At 63.2% G+C, this 16,877-nt stretch overlaps 2 protein-coding genes across 4 annotated transcripts; both read right to left on the bottom strand.

The window, feature by feature from the left end:
- Window positions 1–1,885: 1,885 nt before the first annotated feature.
- On the bottom strand, window positions 1,886–6,472 carry STMN4 (stathmin 4). Of its 2 annotated transcripts, none has more exons than XM_086743936.1 (6): window positions 6,381–6,472; window positions 4,281–4,331; window positions 3,813–3,908; window positions 3,341–3,546; window positions 2,989–3,180; window positions 1,886–2,072 (listed from the first exon to the last, which is right to left on the bottom strand). In XM_086743936.1, the coding sequence occupies exons 1-6, from the start codon at window positions 6,424–6,426 to the stop codon at window positions 2,013–2,015; spliced, it is 651 nt and encodes a 216-aa protein (XP_086600062.1). In that variant the 5' UTR covers window positions 6,427–6,472; the 3' UTR covers window positions 1,886–2,012. The 2 variants fall into 2 exon arrangements, with proteins under 2 accessions (XP_086600062.1, XP_086600061.1); XM_086743935.1 differs by lacking the exon at window positions 1,886–2,072 and adding an exon at window positions 2,083–2,521.
- A 4,415-nt stretch (window positions 6,473–10,887) lies between these two features.
- Window positions 10,888–15,610, bottom strand: TRIM35 (tripartite motif containing 35). Of its 2 annotated transcripts, none has more exons than XM_086745299.1 (7): window positions 15,502–15,610; window positions 13,899–14,346; window positions 13,027–13,158; window positions 12,548–12,778; window positions 12,395–12,417; window positions 11,884–12,005; window positions 10,888–11,625 (listed from the first exon to the last, which is right to left on the bottom strand). In XM_086745299.1, exons 1-7 carry the CDS (start codon window positions 15,600–15,602, stop codon window positions 11,060–11,062), a joined length of 1,623 nt encoding a protein of 540 aa, XP_086601425.1. In that variant the 5' UTR covers window positions 15,603–15,610; the 3' UTR covers window positions 10,888–11,059. The 2 variants fall into 2 exon arrangements, with proteins under 2 accessions (XP_086601425.1, XP_086601426.1); XM_086745300.1 differs by having other exon boundaries at window positions 13,027–13,122.
- Window positions 15,611–16,877: the final 1,267 nt, after the last annotated feature.

The following is a 16,877-nucleotide window of genomic DNA, read 5'->3' as shown; positions in this document are numbered from 1 at the left end:
AAAATGTGATTAGTTTATGGAGGGGACTGTCTGAGGGGGACCTCTGTGATGGAGAACAAGCTGGATGCAGGAAGATCCAGCCCACCTCTCTCTTTAGCCTAAGCCATCGTTATCTCTCTCAAGGGGAGAAAAATGAGTTGATGCTCCACCAAGGGTTTGGGAGCTCTGGGCAACCTGGGCCAGGGTTCCATCACCCTCAGTGTAAAAAAAAAAAGGGAAGGGACACTTGGCCCCTCTGGGAAGACGGTCCTAAATTTTGGTGCCATCACCTTTGCTCTCAGGCTGAGCAAAGATGGGAGAAGAATTGGTACCACTTTGTCCTCAGGGCTGGAGAAGAAGAAACCCCCCAGCTCCTCTGCTGGAAGAGGACACGATGTTTTGCTTTCGTCTACTCTTTGGGTAGAGCGATGGGTCATCTGGCCTCAACGTAGACCCCAACATGTGTCCAGCTGCCTCCGTGCCTCCTCACCATGCCGGCATGCTCCTCCCACCCTAATTCCACCCCCCAGCCCCTTTTCCCTTCCCAGTGTGACACCAGGATGCCACCTCCCAGTAAAAAAAAAACCACGCATGGGACACTGCACAGATCACGAGAAAACGAAAGAAATGCCAAGGCAGTTTATTTACAACGGTTGCGTACAAAAAAAAAAGGACAGCTCGTGCCACAGCTGGAACAGCCCCTCCGTCTCCTTCGCCCATCGCCCTCCCCAGTGCTCCCCGCCCCAGGCTGGTCCCCTCCGGGGGTCTGGGGTCCACCATCTGGTGGCACAAGAAGAGACAGGGTTCCCTCCAGACCCAACTCCGCCCTTGGAAAGCCTCGTCTGGCCGTAGCGGAGACCAAACCCTTCGTTGGCATCGGGGTGGGGGGGCTGATGAGGTGCCGGGGCATGGCGGCACTGGGACCACTGCCTGCCGGTAACTGGGAGAGGAGGGAACATCTCCACCCTTTCCCACTGGGAAAGAGCTCACTGCAACCTCTGCTGCCATTGCTGTCCCCAGGGGCTCCCCATGGCTGTTGTCTTCTCCTGCTCTCCAGAGAGGCATCTCCATCCCACCTCTGGCTCTCCAGCCCGGGCTCCCCTGGCTCCCCTTTCCCTCTTGTTTTTCCCTTTCCCTTCCGTCACAGTTTCCATGTCTTCCCTCTTTTTTCTCCCCTGCTTTTGCTCTCCGTGGGGGTGATCTCCCTTTTCAAATACCACCTCTAAAAGCTGGTGGCTTTCCAGCTGCTCTTCAGCAGAAAAGGGGATTTCATCCAGGAGTTCCCACAAAGAGAATTCTCAGGACTTTCTTTTACAAAAAAAAAAAAAAAAAAAAAAAAAAAGCAGTTCTTTGGGAAGTCACGGGGCTTTTCAATGTCACCCTTGAAAAGGTTCATCAGTGTCTCCTACAGCCTTTGGGGCAAGTGACCCTCGCTTTCTGACCACCTTCACTGTGGGGGTGTCTTCTCCCCCTTCCCCAAAACGGTTCTGTAAGGTTCTATGGGCAAATAGTGCCCACTTCGGGCCAGAGGTCCTGAGTCCAGGCAGGAAAAAAGGGAGGGACACCAAGAGATGCCGCTGCTCATCGATGGGATGAGACGGAGGAGATGAGAATCGGAAAGATGCCCGCCTGCCCGCCCTGCCTGCCCAGCACCAAATTAAAGTCACACACGACGCACATTCCCCCCACCCTCTCCCCTACCCACCCGCTCTGTCCCCCCCCAGCTTTTCCCCTGGGGGGGGTCGCCTCCTCCGCTTCGCCAGCCCTTGACCGTCTCCTTCAGACCTGGTTGATGGGCAGCTGGTGAGACCCACCAAGGAAGTGGGCATCCCAAAGCCGGCACCCTCCCGCCCACCCTCCCTCCTTTCTCCTCCCTCCCCACCCTCCCCGAAACGAATAGGATGGCTTCACTGGTCAACTCTTTACATTCACGAACAAAGAAAGCAGAGGAACGTCCACCCTTCCACCATCCGACCTTGCGCTGCGGCAGCCTCCGCCACCTCCCCGGAGCTGTCAGTCCAACCATTGCCTCTTTATCTGGAGGCTTCTTCCTTGAGCTCCTTGTTTTTCCTCACTTCTTCCGCGTGTTTGTCCTGTGGGAGGGGTAGGAGAGGAGGAGGAGGGGGGGACACGCGTTAGCCGGACGGACTTCGGGGTCCCCACGGGCGGGCCAGCGGCTTCGGAGGGGTTCGAAGGCACGAGGGCGTTCGCGAGGTTCATCCCCGGAGGGGCACCACCGATGGGTCAACGGCATCCTCTCCTCCCCTGGGGCGTTTTAAGGAGTGTGGAGGCCCTCAGGGACAGATCGTCCTTGCCCTCTAGCTAGGAGGTAGACGTCAACCAGCCGGGATGGACCGGGAGCCCCAAGGAGATGGGGTTAAGCTCGGATTGTCCTTCATTATCTCGTGCTCTCTGCCTCTGACTCAAGGCCAGCCGAGGCGTTTGGAGAAGGGCACTGGGCGAGCTCCTTGCAGAAGGGATGTTTTGGAGGGAGCTGGAGGTGGTGAGGGTGGGACCTTCCGTGCTGAGGTTGGGAACAGACCTGCTTCAGGGAGAGAGAAGAGGTCTGCACAGGCTGGCAGGGTGGAAGCATCTCCTAGCACGGCAGCACGGGCCCCTCCGGGGAGCTGACGGCTCCATGGCCTCCGGGGAAGGGACCAGGGGGAGATCCGTCACCCGGGAGAGGAAGGAATGGCCAGTGATGGACCAAGGCCACCACAACAGGACATGGGGAAAGCAAAGGCTTCGCGTGTCTATGGGTGAGATATGGGTCACAGCTCTTCACCCGCCGACCGCTTGTGAGCTTATGGACGCGTCAGGTTTGGTGGGTCCCAGGGCAGGACCTGCCACCCCGGGTGAGACGTTGGCTTGGGTATTGCTGTGCGGCAGGAAGAAAGAGGGACCTCCCCACTTTGGTGGTGTCCCCAGGGCCAAGAGCCATGCAGGGTAGGGACTTCCTAGACCGATGTCCCAGCACGTCCCCCCCATCCCTCTTGGGCGGGTTCTCACCTTCTCCTGCAAGCGCTCCAGCATGGCCGCTAAATGGGCCTCGCGGTTCTCCTTGTTGGACTCCATCTTCTGCGCCAGCTTCTCTTTGGCCATCTTGATGAAGTTGTTGTTCTCCTCTATGGCTTTCTGGATGACCTCCCGCTCGTGCTCCCGCTTCTCCGCCAGATGCTTCAGCAGCTCGGCCTCCTGGTACTGCATGGGCAAAGCAGACACGATGGCCACGTGGGTCACGGGTTCCTTCCCCTCCCGGCCAAAACCATTCCCTCCAAGGCCAGCAATGTCCCCAAAGGTGGGTGCGCCTTACTGAGCACCCAAAGTGCAAGGTTGTGTGTCCCCATCCTGCCGAACCTACCTTCCTCCTCTCCTCCGCCGCCTCCAACTTCTTCTGGATCTCCTCCAGCGATGGGTCACGCCGCCGGGGCAGGGAGGCGTTGAACTCGGGGATGCCGTCAAACGATGGGGGCTTCAGGATGACCTCAAAGGACTGCCCTGAGGTCCGCTTGTTGAGCTCGATGACTTCCATGTCGGAGATGACGCACCAGGTGAGGTCTACCGTGTCTGCTGGGAAGAGGGGCGCGGGCTGACCGCCGGCGTGGGTGCATCCCACCCCTTCAGGCAAACCATCCCGAGGTCCCACACCTGCAGCCCACCCATGTGCCACCACCTTCCCCAATCTCTGCTGTTTTTACCCAGATCCTTGACCCAACCCAACTCCTTGCTTCCAACCTTGGAGCCACCTCTTTCGGTTCGAGGGTGACCCCACTTATGCCAATGGGGGGGGGGTGTCTGCACCCCTCGATGGCGGGTGGGCAGCAGGCTCCTACCTTCATACGTGTACGCCGGCTTGTTCAGGGGGTCCGAGAGGAAACAGGAGCAAAAGAGGGAGACGAGAGGCAGCTCCTTCATCTTCTCTTTGTAAGCTGGGAAGAGATGGGAGGATTGGAGTCAGAGGGGTGGAAGGGTGGTCGCACCAAACATCTGGGGCAGGGAAGGGCTGGGATGGGGAGCTGGCACCAAAATTTGCCCAGATATTGCAAACAAGGTGACCGGGGTGGAGAAACCAAGGCATGCAAAGGGGAAACTGAGGCACGCAGAGGCATGGTGCTTGGCTAGTGGCCAGGTGGGGTATGTCTGTCCTGGGGTGTTAACCCCGTGTTAGCCCGGGGCAGATCCCCGGATGGGACCCCCGCTCAAACTAAGGGTGTCCCAGCAGGGAGTAGGTGCCCGGGTTGGGTTGATGGGGCTGGGTGAGCCACCCTGTCCCCACGCACGACGCGGTGACGGTGCCGTACCGGCCAGAGTCATGGTGCAGAGATCCTTGGGCGTCTGCAGCAAGAGTGTTCCTGGGGGGGGAAAGAAAGAGCCAGGATGAGCGCGGGGTGTCCCAGGGACGGGGAGCATCGCCCGAAGGCGGTGGGGTGGGTGCTGTGGTGGGCACACGCCGGGGGCACGGGGTGGGCGCAGGCTGGGGTGGTGCGACGGGCACGCACTGGTGCGATGGGGACGCACTGGGGTGGTGCGGTGGGATGGGTACGTGCTGGTGGGATGGGCACCCACTGGTGGGATGGGCACCCAGTGGGTGCCACTGGGACACCGGCAGCAGGCACGGGGTGCGTTGGGCGCACAGAGCCCTTCGCCGCTCCTCTCCGCGCCACCCAGCCCGCACGTGTGCACGCGTGTGCCGGGAGCGGCGCGCGCACCCACCCACGGACAAACACGACCCCCGCGCGCAGCCCCTGCTGCCGCCCCAGCCCACCCTTGCTGCCGCTCCCACTCGTGTCTCGAGAGCCCTGGTCCTCAGCTCGCCCCTCGCCAGACCCCGCATGTCACCCTCTCCTGCATCCCACTGGGCACCCCCGGGACCCCCCACCCATCCCTGGGGTGAGCGCAGGACCCGGCGTGTGGTGACGACACCCATTAAAACCCAGACAAGCCAGAGTCGCCCTGCCTTTCCCAGGATTTTCAAGGGTCCCGAGAAATCCCGACTCCTCGTGCCTCATCCTTCTGAGATCCGAGATGTTAAAAAAAAAATAAAAACCTGCCCACAGCTGCCAGGGAAAGGAACAGGGACAAAACGTGGGGACACCCCAGCAGGGACACCCTCCCTGCTGGTGCTCCCCCTTTTTTAGGTGACCCCCACACCCAAATCCTCTTTTTTTTAAAATTTTTTTTAAATTTTTTTTTCCGCCTGGGCTCTGTGCGGGGACCTGGATGCGTTTCACGCTACAGAAACCCTTTTTTCCAGGCGTTGACGCCCCGGCTGGAGGATAAAACACAGAACTCGCCCATCAGCCCCAAAACGGGGAGGAGGATGGGGTCTGTTGCTGGGGGTGCCACCAGCTTTTGGGGTGGGGGGGCGGGGAGAAGGTGGGTGGTGGGCTGCCAGCCCCACTCCTCCTCGCTGGATGAAGATGCTCGTCCAAGAGAGAACGCCCCCCTTGTCTGAGCTCCCTTCTCACCCCGCTTCCCAGTTCCACCAGTATGCCCGGTCTGAGGGGAGCGGGGTGTGGTTGGGGGCCCTGCTGCTGCTGTCACCCCCCTCAAACTGAAACCTGTCACCCCCAAACCAAAACCTGTCACCCCCAGACCTAAATCTGCCAGATCTGGGATCCCGCTCCCAGCGAGGCGCACGTGGCAGGGAGAAGGAGGGGAGGGGGCCCGATTCTGCCCCACACCCCCCCAAAAAAAAGGGCTTACGACCCACTTTCACCCGTAAATCCCCTGAGATGGTTGGGGGACCCCCACCCCCCCATCTCCCATCTCTGGAGGAAGCACCCAGCGATGGAGGGAGGCGATGGGGGGGGTGGGTGGTGGTGGTCCCCTCCCTTGAAGCGATGGATGGAGAAGGGAAGATGGCAGCCGCCCCCTCCTTCCCATCCCCTCATTCCTCCCCCCCCCCCAGCCCCCCCACTTCCCACCTTCGCTGGAATAAATTTTCCAGCATCAATAATTCCGGCTGCTCCTGCCCTTGGGGTGAGGGGGGGGGTCCGCACCCCTGCACCCGCATTTGGAGGTGGGGAGGGGGGGGCTGGGGGTCTCGAGGATGCTGGGGCGGGGGGGGGAAGGATGCTGAGCCCCAGCCCTGCATCCCACGCCCACGCGTGGCAGGGCAGAGTGAGGCCCAGGAGCGAGGGAGGGGGGGTCGGTAACGGGGGTGCGGGGGTAGGGAGGGCACCACCCCAAAAATTGGGGGTGGGCTGGGGGTGCCCCAGGATGCCGGAGGGGGGACAAAAAGGAGTGGTGGGGCCAGAGAGCGACACCCGCGGACCCACCGGAAAAATCCTCCTACCCCCCCCAAAAAAAACCCCCACCCCCTCCCCAAAAACTTTTCGACCCCTTCCAAAAAATCCAAAAAACAACGAAATTCCGCCCCCCCCCGCCACGCCACTCACCCCAGCGCCGGCTCTTGCGCTGCTTCTCCGCGCTCTCCGGGCTCATTTAACGCGGGGGTCTGCGTGGAGCATCCCACCCGTGGGGCTCCCAGTGCCCCCCCCCCACCCAGCCCCATCCATGACATCACCTCTCCGCTCGGCGATTGGATCAGCAGCTCGGCCGCCGTTGATTGGCCCGGGGACTCTACGAACCGGGTACCAGCCCGGTGACATCACGCCGAGCAGCTATTTTTGGGTTGGACCTGGGAAAATAAAAAAAAAAAAAAATTAAAAAAAAAAATAAAAACCTCACCTTAAAAAAAAAGAGAAAAATTGAAATAAGCGAAGGAGGGGGGCAGGAGGGGAAGGGTGCGGGGGGAGAGGGGCCGGATTTGGCTGAAAAAGGGGATTTTTTGGGGGGTTCTGGTGGGAGATGATGGGTTGGAAGGGCTGAGCGCGTGGTGGGATGACAGCTTTGGCTCTGCTGGTGCAGGACCAAGCTGGCGAGTGACAAAGCGACAAAGAAGGGGGTCCCAGTGGCGTCGCCCAACCGCCCCGCCGCCCTCCGGGGCGTCCCCTCCACCCTCCCCGCGCCGGGACACGGCGCCAGCCTGGCGTCGCCCAACCCCAACGGGGCACGAGGCCGCGTTCACCTCCTCCCGCGAAATCGGCCAACGGGAGCAGGGTGAGGCCGAGTCCCAGATCCCCGAACTATTTTTGGTGGATGCGCCGCCGCGGGTGGCGGGGTGGGCGGAGGTCCCCGGGGAACCCACGGCGCAGAGCTGGGACATCTCGTAGGGCTGCGTCCTTGCCGCAAACCCGCTCTCCTTGCCCCAAATCCGCTTCGCCTTGGCCTATTTAGCGCCGACGGCTCCGTCTCGCCGGCGATCGCGAGGCCGGCATCTCCGGGGAACCGCGCCGGGTATATTTAGGCGTCGGTCGTCTCCGTTACGTGACGGAGATTGGGGTGGCTGCGGGGAGGTGGTTCCCCGTGGAAAATAAATGTGGGGCAGCTTGGCAAAGCCTTGGCTTCAGGCCGCGGGGAAGGAGAGGGTGACCCGGTTGGACACGAGGGGCGGTGTCGCGTGTGGGATGCCGCAGCTCGTGGCGGGGTCCTGGAAGTCAACGGCGCATCGCTTCCCTCCGAAGGGATCGAGTGATGGGTGACAAGCCAGCTCCGCGGAGCCCCTTTGGGTGCCCACCCGGGCGCTGGGTGCCGGGGGTAGGATGCCCATGGGACGCGTGAAGGAGATGGAAGGGCCGAGGGGAGGAAAGAGTCAAGGTGCAGCAGCCAACTGGGGCCAACTGGGGGACAAAGGGCCATTGTGGGGACGGTCCCTGCGGCGGCCGGCACGGCGCGGGGTGCGAGGGGCTCTGCTCAAACGCTCCTTTGAGCTCCCTGTGGGTCCAGGCTCAGGGCACAAAGCCCTCCGTGCCACCCTGCCTTGGTGGCCACAGTTTAGCCGCGTGGCTGGCTGCGATGGCCGGAACCCAGGGAGATCTGGAACCCCAGGGAGACGCTGGGAGCACTGGGGAGGGGTCATGTCTTGAGGTGCCTCCTTGTCTCCTGGTCCCTCAGCACCAGGGTTTGGTGGCAGGATGGACCTTGGTGTCAGCTCCTGGAGCCCTGTGTGTCCTCCTGGGGACACTTGATGGCCACCATCCCAAGGGGCTGTTGCCCTCAAAGCCTTCTGGCTGCTCCAATGCCGCGAACTGGTTTTTCTCCAGCGGCATGCACTGGTCTAAACTCAAGGAGAGACAGAAAAAAAAAAAAAAAGGAGATTTGGGTCTACCCAAGGTGACAGTGGGTCACTGTTTGTCACCTCTTTCCCATCCACATCGTCCCCACCAAACCCTTCCTGGGAGGGATGGCCTGGTATGGGACCACCCCCAGCACCCTGCATCCACCCCCAGGACCCCGCACCCATCCCCAGCATCCTGCATCCTCTCCCAGGAGCCTGCACCCACCCTTGGGTCCCTGCACCCATCCCCAGGACCCCGCACCCATCCCCAGCATCCTGCACCCTCCCCCAGGAGCCTGCACCCACCCCTGGGTCCCTGCACCCATCCCCAGCATCCTGCATCCTCCCCCAGGAGCCTGCACCCACCCCTGGGTCCCTGCACCCACCCCCAGGACCCTGCACCCATCCCCAGCATCCTGCATCCTCCCCCAGGAGCCTGCACCCACCCCTGGGTCCCTGCACCCACCCCCAGGACCCTGCACCCATCCCCAGCATCCTGCATCCTCCCCCAGGACCCTCCACCCACCCCCGGGACCCTGCACCCATCCCCAGGACCCTCCACCCATCCCCAGCATCCTGCATCCTCTCCCAGGACCCTCCACCCACCCCCGGGACCCTGCACCCACCCCCGGGACCCTCCACCCATCCCCAGCATCCTGCATCCTCTCCCAGGACCCTTAATCCTCTCCCAGGACCCTGCACCCACCCCCGGGACCCTGCACCCACCCCCGGGACCCTGCATCCTCTCCCGGGAGCCTGAATCCTCCCCCAGGACCCTGCATCCCCCCCCAGGACCCTGCACCCTCCAGGCTGCCCTGGGGCTGGGCACACCCCGGGAAATGTCCTTTTTTTTGGGAGGAGGGGGGGTCCCCCAATTGCTCCCCCCCCACCTCTCCGGGACGCACCATGCCCCGGCACCGGCTGGTACCCGGGGAGAGGGAGGGGTGGGGGGGGGCGGGGAAAAAGGTGATGTCCTCCCCCGGATTGGGCAGAAATGACATCATCGCCGGGCCGCGAGCCAATGGGAGAGCCGCCTGCTTCTCCGAAATATCGCCCGTCCCTGTAAATGAGGGGGGGATGCTGATTGGGGGGGGGGACTTCAATGCAGCAACCCCAGCTCTCCCCTGGTTGCATTCCTTTGCCCCACCCAGACACCAGGGAACCCCACTCGCACCCCACGCCCACGCGTGGACCCGCGGGGCCCGCCCACCCCTTGGCTGGGATGGATGGGGATCGGGATCCCGGGCAGCACGGGGGCTGTGCCCCCATCCTCACCGCGAGCAGCCGAAAAGGCTGCTGAGCGGTAATAATAATTAATAACAATAAATTAATTAATGAGATCCTTCTAATTGCTGCCAGGGGGAAGGTTGGAGCTCGGAAAGGTCCTGCAAAAAAAAACCCAGCGTGTCCCGGGTGGGATTTCAAGCACTGGGGACACGATGGCTGCAGAGGTCCCACTCGACGCCCGCCTGCCCCGAACCCCAAATTCGTGCTCCGACGTCGGACGCGCGAGCAAGCACTCAGTTCCGGGGAGACATCGCCCGTCGCTGCGGGCTGCCTCCCCGGCGATGGGAGGGATGGGAGGAAGAGCATCGCGGCCTCCGTTTCCACCTGAAGCCACTTCTCCGCCTGGGCGGGAGTGACATCCAGCTCCGGGGAAGACGCAGGTACCATTTATTACGCCAAAAAAAAAAAAAAAAAAGGTGGAATCTTAGGGAATCAACCAGCTCGTTAATTGATATTGTTTCCTGCAAACCGATTTTTCACCAAACGATCTGGGAAAAAAAAAAAAAAAAAAAAAAAAGTAAAAATGTTTCAGCTTCGCCGTCCGAAGCGAGGCCTCGTTTTACCCTTTATTGCCATTTTCACACCCGGTACCCGCGGCCAAATAACGCCGCTTTCTGCCCAAACCGCCCGCGGCACGCCAAATTTTTCCAGCTTTTCGGGGGGCGATGGGCAGCGTCAGGGTACGGCGACGCAGATTTCCTTCCCGATTTTCCTCCTTTCCCCGTACGCTGGGTTGGAAATAGATAACGTCAGCCGACGCCAGGGAAGCGGGGGAGCCTGGGGGTCGCCCCCGCCAGCTCCCTTTTGGATTTTTTTCTGCCCGCCAGCTCTCGTTCCTAAGGAGCATCCTGTGCGAGTGGTGAGAAACCATGGAAACCGCCCGGTCGCAGCGGCATCCCCGGGCCGCGCCGGGCAGCGAGGGCAGCACGCCCGCCCGGCTCCCTCCCTTTCCCCAGGGCATCGCCTTTAAACCCCAAGAGCTCACCAGGATGGAAGAAAAATCCTTTTTGGCACGATTAATATCGGGCCAGAGCTAGCACGGGGTGGCAGATGGTTTTTTTTGTCTCCTCCCATCCCACCTCCGAGCCTTCTTCCACCCCCGAACACCAACCGCCCGTCATCACCTGGCTCCCGGAGCTGGGGATTTACAGAAAAGCCCCTCAGAGGGGTCAAGTCATGGGGAAAACGGTGGGAGAGGAGGGGTTGTTACTCTTAAGGATGCCTCCACTGATTTTTTTATTTTTATTTTTTTTTCCTAGAGGGCAAGCATCCTTCTGCCTGCATCCCAGCCTTTCCCATCCCTGAGGCGCGGGGACAAAGGCCGCCGGCCCCTGGCGTTACCCACCAGCACGTGAACAAGCCTGGAAAGCCCCCACATGGCCTAATTTACTATTTACAGGGAAGATACCGTCTTCCCGAAGCCTTTCCAGCTTTGATCCGTGATGGAGAGGGGCGGGAAAGGAGCCGGGGGGATTTGGGCACAGAGAGGTGCAGAGCCGTAGCGGAAGAGCAGAGTATTTATTAATAATTAAAAAAAAAACAACCCAAAAAACAAAAAAAAGGCAGTACGTACATTCTTTTTTCCCTTTTTTCCTCTTCTTTTTAATTTTTTTTTCCTGAGGAAAGCTGAAAAAGCATCCGGAGAAGCCCGAACGCAGGCGGCGGCGGCCGCTAGTCGGGGACGTCCTCGTGGACGCGGACGCGGAGAGGACAGATGCGGAGAGCCTCGGGGGGCGAGCCCACGGGCGCTCCCCCCACGTAAAAATAGGGGAAGACGGTGCCGGCGAACTTCTCGTGGAAGGTGTAGATGTGGGTCTTGCGGTCGGCGTCGTAGAAGGAGAGCTCCCCTTCGTCGCAGTCCAGCTCCACCCGGATGCGTCGCAGCTCGCCCGGCGCCATCTCCGAGCGCGCCGCGTTGGACGCTCGGCACGTCTCGCCGTCTTTCCCCGGCAAGCGGTAGATGTACCAGAAGCCGGAGCGTGCGTCGTGGTGGAAGGTCCAGTGGGTGCCACCGCAGGGCCGGGCCACCCCCACCCGCCAGTTCGTGATGCCGCCCAAATCCACCTCCCAGGTGTGGAAGCCGGCGGAGAAACCGCGAGAGCCCAAGACGCAGGGGGCCGAGGTGAAGCGCTCGGGGTTCTCCACCAGCAGCTTGTAGCCCCCGTTGGAGACGCTGGCGAGGTCCTCGGACACCGAGAGCCAGCCCGCCGCGGAGTTGGGGTCGAAGCTGAACGGGACTGGGGTGGGGAGACGCGTGTTAGGAGTCATCCGTCCCTCCCTCACCCAGCTCACCACGGAGAGACGCACCCTCCGGGGCGTTTTGGGGAGCAAGTGCCCCTAGAGCACCCTCTCTGGTCTCAAGCCCCCTTCCCCAGGCCCACCAGCCACAGCCACGGCTGCTCCTCCTCTTCTCCAGCACCCATCACCCCACCCAAAGGCTGCCTTAGCCCCGGGACAACCCACTTTTTGGGGCAGGGTTAGACCTGGCACCTCACCTACGGTGATGATGTCCAGCATCTTCTTCCACACGTCGTACTGCAGCGAGCCCAGGTACTTGGCTGCGTCGAGGAGCATCCCCGAGGCCACAGCCTCCGGCTCCTCGGCCGTGCAGGCGATCCTGGCGCGGAGGATGGAGACGGGTCAGGGATGGAGGAAGGGACCAGGTTGGGTCTCCCAGCGCCCTGTGTTTCGGCACCCGCACCCCACATCTCCCAAACCTCGCTCTCACCCCGAGGAGGGCGGTGGATCACCCCAGGAGGGGCCCAGCACCAGATCTTCTCAACATCACGGCTCTAATCCTTCCCCCCAAGCCTCGCGATGGGTCTGCACGGACGCCACCCCGCCACCATCACCATGCCCCAGAGGCACCCAAAGGTGCTGCCCGGCCTTGGCGACCCCCAGCACCTCCTTCTGCCCCAGCACCCAGACCCCAAGGGGACAGGTGGGTTTGGGAAATCTTTTGGGGGCAGAGACCTCACTCAGGGGGACGTGGTGGCCGGGACTTACCTGCGCTTGCGGTTCTTGTGGCTCTGAAAAAGAAGGAGAAACCACGCGTCAAACCTCAGCCGTGGGCCACGGGGGCTCGCAAACACCCAAACGGTCGCCCAGCACCCCGGGAGAGGCAGGAGGGCACGGGACGGGACGCCGGCGGGGCTTTACCATGAGGAAGGTGTAGTCGTCCTCCTCGAGGTCCGTCTGGAGCTGGCGGGCTTCGCTGAGCAGAGCCCGGCTCTCCTCCGCCAGCCGCTTCATCTTGCCCTCGACCAGCCCGCGCTTGCGCCGCGTCTCCTCCGCCAGCCGGGCCAGCAGCGCCTTCTCCTCGTCCCGCAGGAACTCGTGCAGCTTCTCGAACTCCCTCCTGATCCGCTCCTCCAGCCGCGCCGCTTCCGCCTGGCCCCGCGCCGGGACGTCACCGCTTCCCTTCGGAGCGTCCCCCAAATCCCCTGGGCTCCCCGCATCCTCCCCCTAAACGCTTCTCCGGACCCCTCCCACCAGCTCCAGCACTCAGGGAGATGCCGGGATCCCACCGGGACCAAGTTGCCCTCCCAAAAATCCACATCCCTGCCACACAGCCCCGTTGCTCCAGTCCCCCCACGGCGTGTGCCAGGACGGGACCCGCCGCCTCCCCGCCCACGCACCTGGTTGTGTTTGGCGATGGACTCGTAGGAGCGATGCACGGCCCCAAAATCCTTCGCTTTTTCCCGCAGGGAGGTCTCCATGTTCTTCAGCTTGGCCTGCGGGGAGGAGACGCCCTCAGGACCCTCGTAAGCCTGCGCCCGGGGTTTCCAGCGCGGAAAAAAAAACCCAAAAAAACACAAAAGAGCCCCAAAAGCCGGTAGCACACGGTTAAGCGGGATCCTCGCTCAATCCGCCCTCTCCTCCCCCGCGGCCGAGGTCCGCCAGCGTGGCACGGGGTCGCGCCGGCCGCAAGCGGCGAGGCGAGGAGCTTTGCCCCATGGCGAATCCTCTCCTCCCTCCCCGTGTTTTTCAGCCCTTTTGCCGACGCAGCATCAAGTCCCTGCCTGCCCCGGTGCCGCGGGCGGCTTGCCGAGCCTCGCAAAGCGGCGGGCCCGCGGCCGCCCCGCCACATTTGAAATCTGGCTGGCGTCCCGCGGGCTGAGTCAGGGCGGCAGCCGTCGCTTTCCCAGCTGGGAAACGCGGCAGGTGCTGGCGTGATGCCTGGAGCCCGTCATCTCCTCCTCCTCTTCCTCCTCCTCCTCCTCCCCACGCAGCCCCATCCTGCCCCACGGCGCTCCGGGTTGTTATTCCATCCCGGCTGGGGGAATTGTGCAACCCCCCTTGCCCCATCCCAAACACGTGGCGTGGCACAAACAAGCCAAGGAAAATGCGGGGAGCGCCCCAGAGCCCTCGGAGCATCGCCCCAGAGCCCTTGGAGCATCGCCCCGCAGGCACGTTTGGGTCAGGGCACGAGCAGGCTGCGGATACAGCTCCACGCCACCGATGTATCCCTGCCCCCCCCCCCCGCCCCGCCGCCCAGAGCATCCCTCACCCTGAAATCCGCCGCCGTCTCCTGCACCGCTCGCAATTTGTGGCCTTCGTGTTGCTTGGAGCTCTGGCAGGCGAAGCACGCCAGCTCCTTGTCCTCCAGGCAAAAAAGTTTGGCTTCTTCATGATGGAGGGGGCAGAGGGCGGCAGCCCGCCCCCGCCGCCTCCCTTCTTCCTTGAGGATCATCTCCACCAGGTTGTTGAGCGTGCGGTTGACGCGGAGGTCGTCGAAGGAGGAGGCCTCCTTGCAGACGGGGCAGACGTGGTGCCCGCGCTCCCAGGACCGGCTGACGCAAGCCTTGCAGAAGTTGTGGCCGCAGCGGAGCGTCACGGCTTCGCGGAAAGGATCGTAGCAGATGGGGCAGAGCAGTTCCTCCTTGAGGGTGGCGGTGGAGGACGAGGCCAAGGTCGGGGGGCTGTCGGCCGAGGGGCCGGCGCCCTTCTCCATGGCGCTGGGGAGAGAGGGGATGGATGGATGGATGGAGGGAGGGAGGGAGGGAGGGAGGCTGGAGGGCACTTTCCGAGAATCCCGGCTGGAAAAACAGCCCCGTTCCTGATGCAATCGGTTTCCTGCCTCTGACTCATCCCGGGCGGCTCCCGGGCGAGCGGCACCGCCCCGGGGCCAACGGCGGCCAAGAGCCGGCAGCCCCACGCCCGGTGCCCGGATCGGGCCCCCCCCCAGCCCTCGGGCCAGCCCGAGTGCCCGGATCCCTCAGCCCCCGTGCCCGGACTGGGACCCCCAGTGCTCTCACTCCAGCGACCAGACCCCCAGCCTCAGTGCCTGCACCCGGAGCCGGAGCCCCAGCCCCCGGGACAGCCCCGGTGCCTGGACCCCCAGTCCCCGGAGCAGACCCCACGCCCAGACCCGGACCCCCCAGCCCCAGTGCCCAGACCGGGCCCCCCAGGCCCAGGGCAGCCTCGGTGTCCGGACCCCCAGCCCCTGGGACAGCCCCAGTGCCCAGACCTGGACCCCCAGTGCTCTTCCCCGGTGCCTGGACCCCGACCCCCAGCCCCAGTGCTCTCCCCTCGGTGTTTGGACTCCCAGCCCCCGGGACAGCCCCGGTACCGGGATTCCCAGCCCACGGAGCACCCCCCATACCCAGACTCGGACCCCCAGCCCCGGTGCCCGGACTGGGACCCCCACAACCCGAACCCTCAATCCTAATGCCGAGACCGGGACTTCCGGCCCCCGGGACAGCCCCTGCTCGAACTGAGACCCTCAGTGCTCTCCTGCTGGTACCCGGACCCCCAGCCTCAGTGCCCGGACCGGGACCCCCACTCCCAGGGCAGCCCCGGTGCCCGGACCCCCAGCTCCGGTGCCATCCCCCAAGCCCGGACCGGGACCCTGAAGCCCAGGGCAGCCCCAGTGCCCAGACCCGGACCCCCAGTGCTCTCCCCGGGACCTGGACCCCCAGCCCCGGTGCCCAGACCGGGACCCCCATGCCCTGGGCAGCCCCGGTGCCCGGACCCCTCAGCCCACGGGACAGCCCCGGTGCCCGAACCTGGACCCCCAGCCCCGGTGCCCGTACATGAGGGGGTGCGCAGCGCCGTTCCCCCGGGTCCCGGGGGTGGGTGGGTGTTTCGGAGGGGTGGGGGTCGGTTCCTACCTTGCCGAGGGCGAGCGGCAGCGCTTGCAGCGGCCCCTCCGCCGCGACGGGCGGTGAGGGACCCGGGCGGACGCCGGCAGCATCCCGGGGCCGGGACTCATCCGGTACTGGCGGCCGGAGGGGCGGAGCGGGGCGGGGCGGGGGCCGGGCTGCAGCCGCCGGGGAGGGGCCCTCGCCCGGGCACAGCCCCACGATCCCACCGGCCCGGGCCCCCCCGGACTTCAACCCTCCTGCTGCTGCTGGGGGGCATCTCCACCGGTTCATGAACTTCCCGTGCTCGTCCTGTGTGGGGTGGGGGGTGTAGGGCCACCCCCCATGGGGCTGGGACCACTGACACCTGCTTGCTGTCCTTCCCTTGGTGAGCTGGAGGCTGCTGGGTTCTCAGAACATCCCTGACTCCAGGAGCTCGGTCCTCACAACATCCCCTGACTCCAGGAGCTGGGTTCTTGGACCATCCCATGACTCCAGGAGCTCGGTCCTCACAACATCCCCCGACTCCAGGAGCTGGGTTCTTGGACCATCCCATGACTCCAGGAGCTGAGTCCTCACAACATCCCCTGACTCCAGGAGCTGGGTTCTTGGACCATCCCATGACTCCAGGAGCTGAGTCCTCACAACATCCCCTGACTCCAGGAGCTGGGTTCTTGAACCATCCCTGACTCCAGGAGCTGAGTCCTCACAACATCCCCTGACTCCAGGAGCTGGGTTCTTGAACCATCCCTGACTCCAGGAGCTCGGTCCTCACAACATCCCCTGACTCCAGGAGCTGGGTTCTTGAACCATCCCATGACTCCAGGAGCTGAGTCCTCAGAACACCCCCTGACTCCAGGAGCTGGGTTCTTGGACCATCCCTGACTCCAGGAGCTCGGTCCTCACAACATCCCCTGACTCCAGGAGCTGGGCTCTTGGACCATCCCACGACTCCAGGAGCTCGGTCCTCACATCCCCTGACTCCAGGAGCTGGAGCCTTGGTGGTCCCGGGAGCAAGTTGAGCTGTGCCAAGCAGCGTTTGCCGCTCCCTTGTCCCAGGCAGCGTGTCCGTCCTCGCCTTCCCTGCCCCAAAACCCTCTCCCCGCCTCCCACCCCCTCGCTCTCGGCCTCTTTGTTTGCATCTGTGCCCCACGGATCCCGCTGTAGCCCAGGGGGACTGCGAGCAAGCCATCCCGGGAGACCACCGGCCCTCGGAGCTGGCTGGAGCCCCTGATGGGGACGAGGAGAAAAGTGAAAACTATTCAAGGGCACAGGGAGCAAAAAAAAAAAAATAAAAGTGTTACTGTGTTATTCTACTTTGGTGTGAGAAACCGCTCATGCCGCGTTAGCGTTGGGCAGGAGAGTCAAGGTTAAAAGATAAAGCTGGCCAGGAAGCCTGTACTGGG

This window comes from Chlamydotis macqueenii, chromosome 3 (genome assembly GCF_036417535.1).
Source record: "Chlamydotis macqueenii isolate bChlMac1 chromosome 3, bChlMac1.mat, whole genome shotgun sequence".
Taxonomy (NCBI): domain Eukaryota; kingdom Metazoa; phylum Chordata; class Aves; order Otidiformes; family Otididae; genus Chlamydotis; species Chlamydotis macqueenii.
The sequence above is the reverse complement of the archived record's forward strand: the minus strand, read 5'-3'. Positions and strand labels throughout refer to the sequence as shown.

Excerpts from the sequence above, each read along its gene's own strand:
- TRIM35 (XM_086745299.1), bottom strand. The coding sequence starts at position 15,602 with ATGAGTCCCGGCCCCGGGATGCTGCCGGCGTCCGCCCGGGTCCCTCAC. Across the intron at positions 14,347-15,501 it reads TGCCGCTCGCCCTCGGCAAG|CGCCATGGAGAAGGGCGCCG; the intron begins GTAGGAACCGAC and ends CTCTCTCCCCAG. Across the intron at positions 12,418-12,547 it reads ACGACTACACCTTCCTCATG|AGCCACAAGAACCGCAAGCG; the intron begins GTAAAGCCCCGC and ends CTTCTTTTTCAG.
- STMN4 (XM_086743935.1), bottom strand. The coding sequence starts at position 6,426 with ATGAGCCCGGAGAGCGCGGAGAAGCAGCGCAAGAGCCGGCGCTGGG. Across the intron at positions 4,332-6,380 it reads GCGCAAGAGCCGGCGCTGGG|GAACACTCTTGCTGCAGACG; the intron begins GTGAGTGGCGTG and ends TTCCCCCCCCAG. Across the intron at positions 3,547-3,812 it reads GCCGGCGTACACGTATGAAG|ACACGGTAGACCTCACCTGG; the intron begins GTAGGAGCCTGC and ends TCTTCCCAGCAG.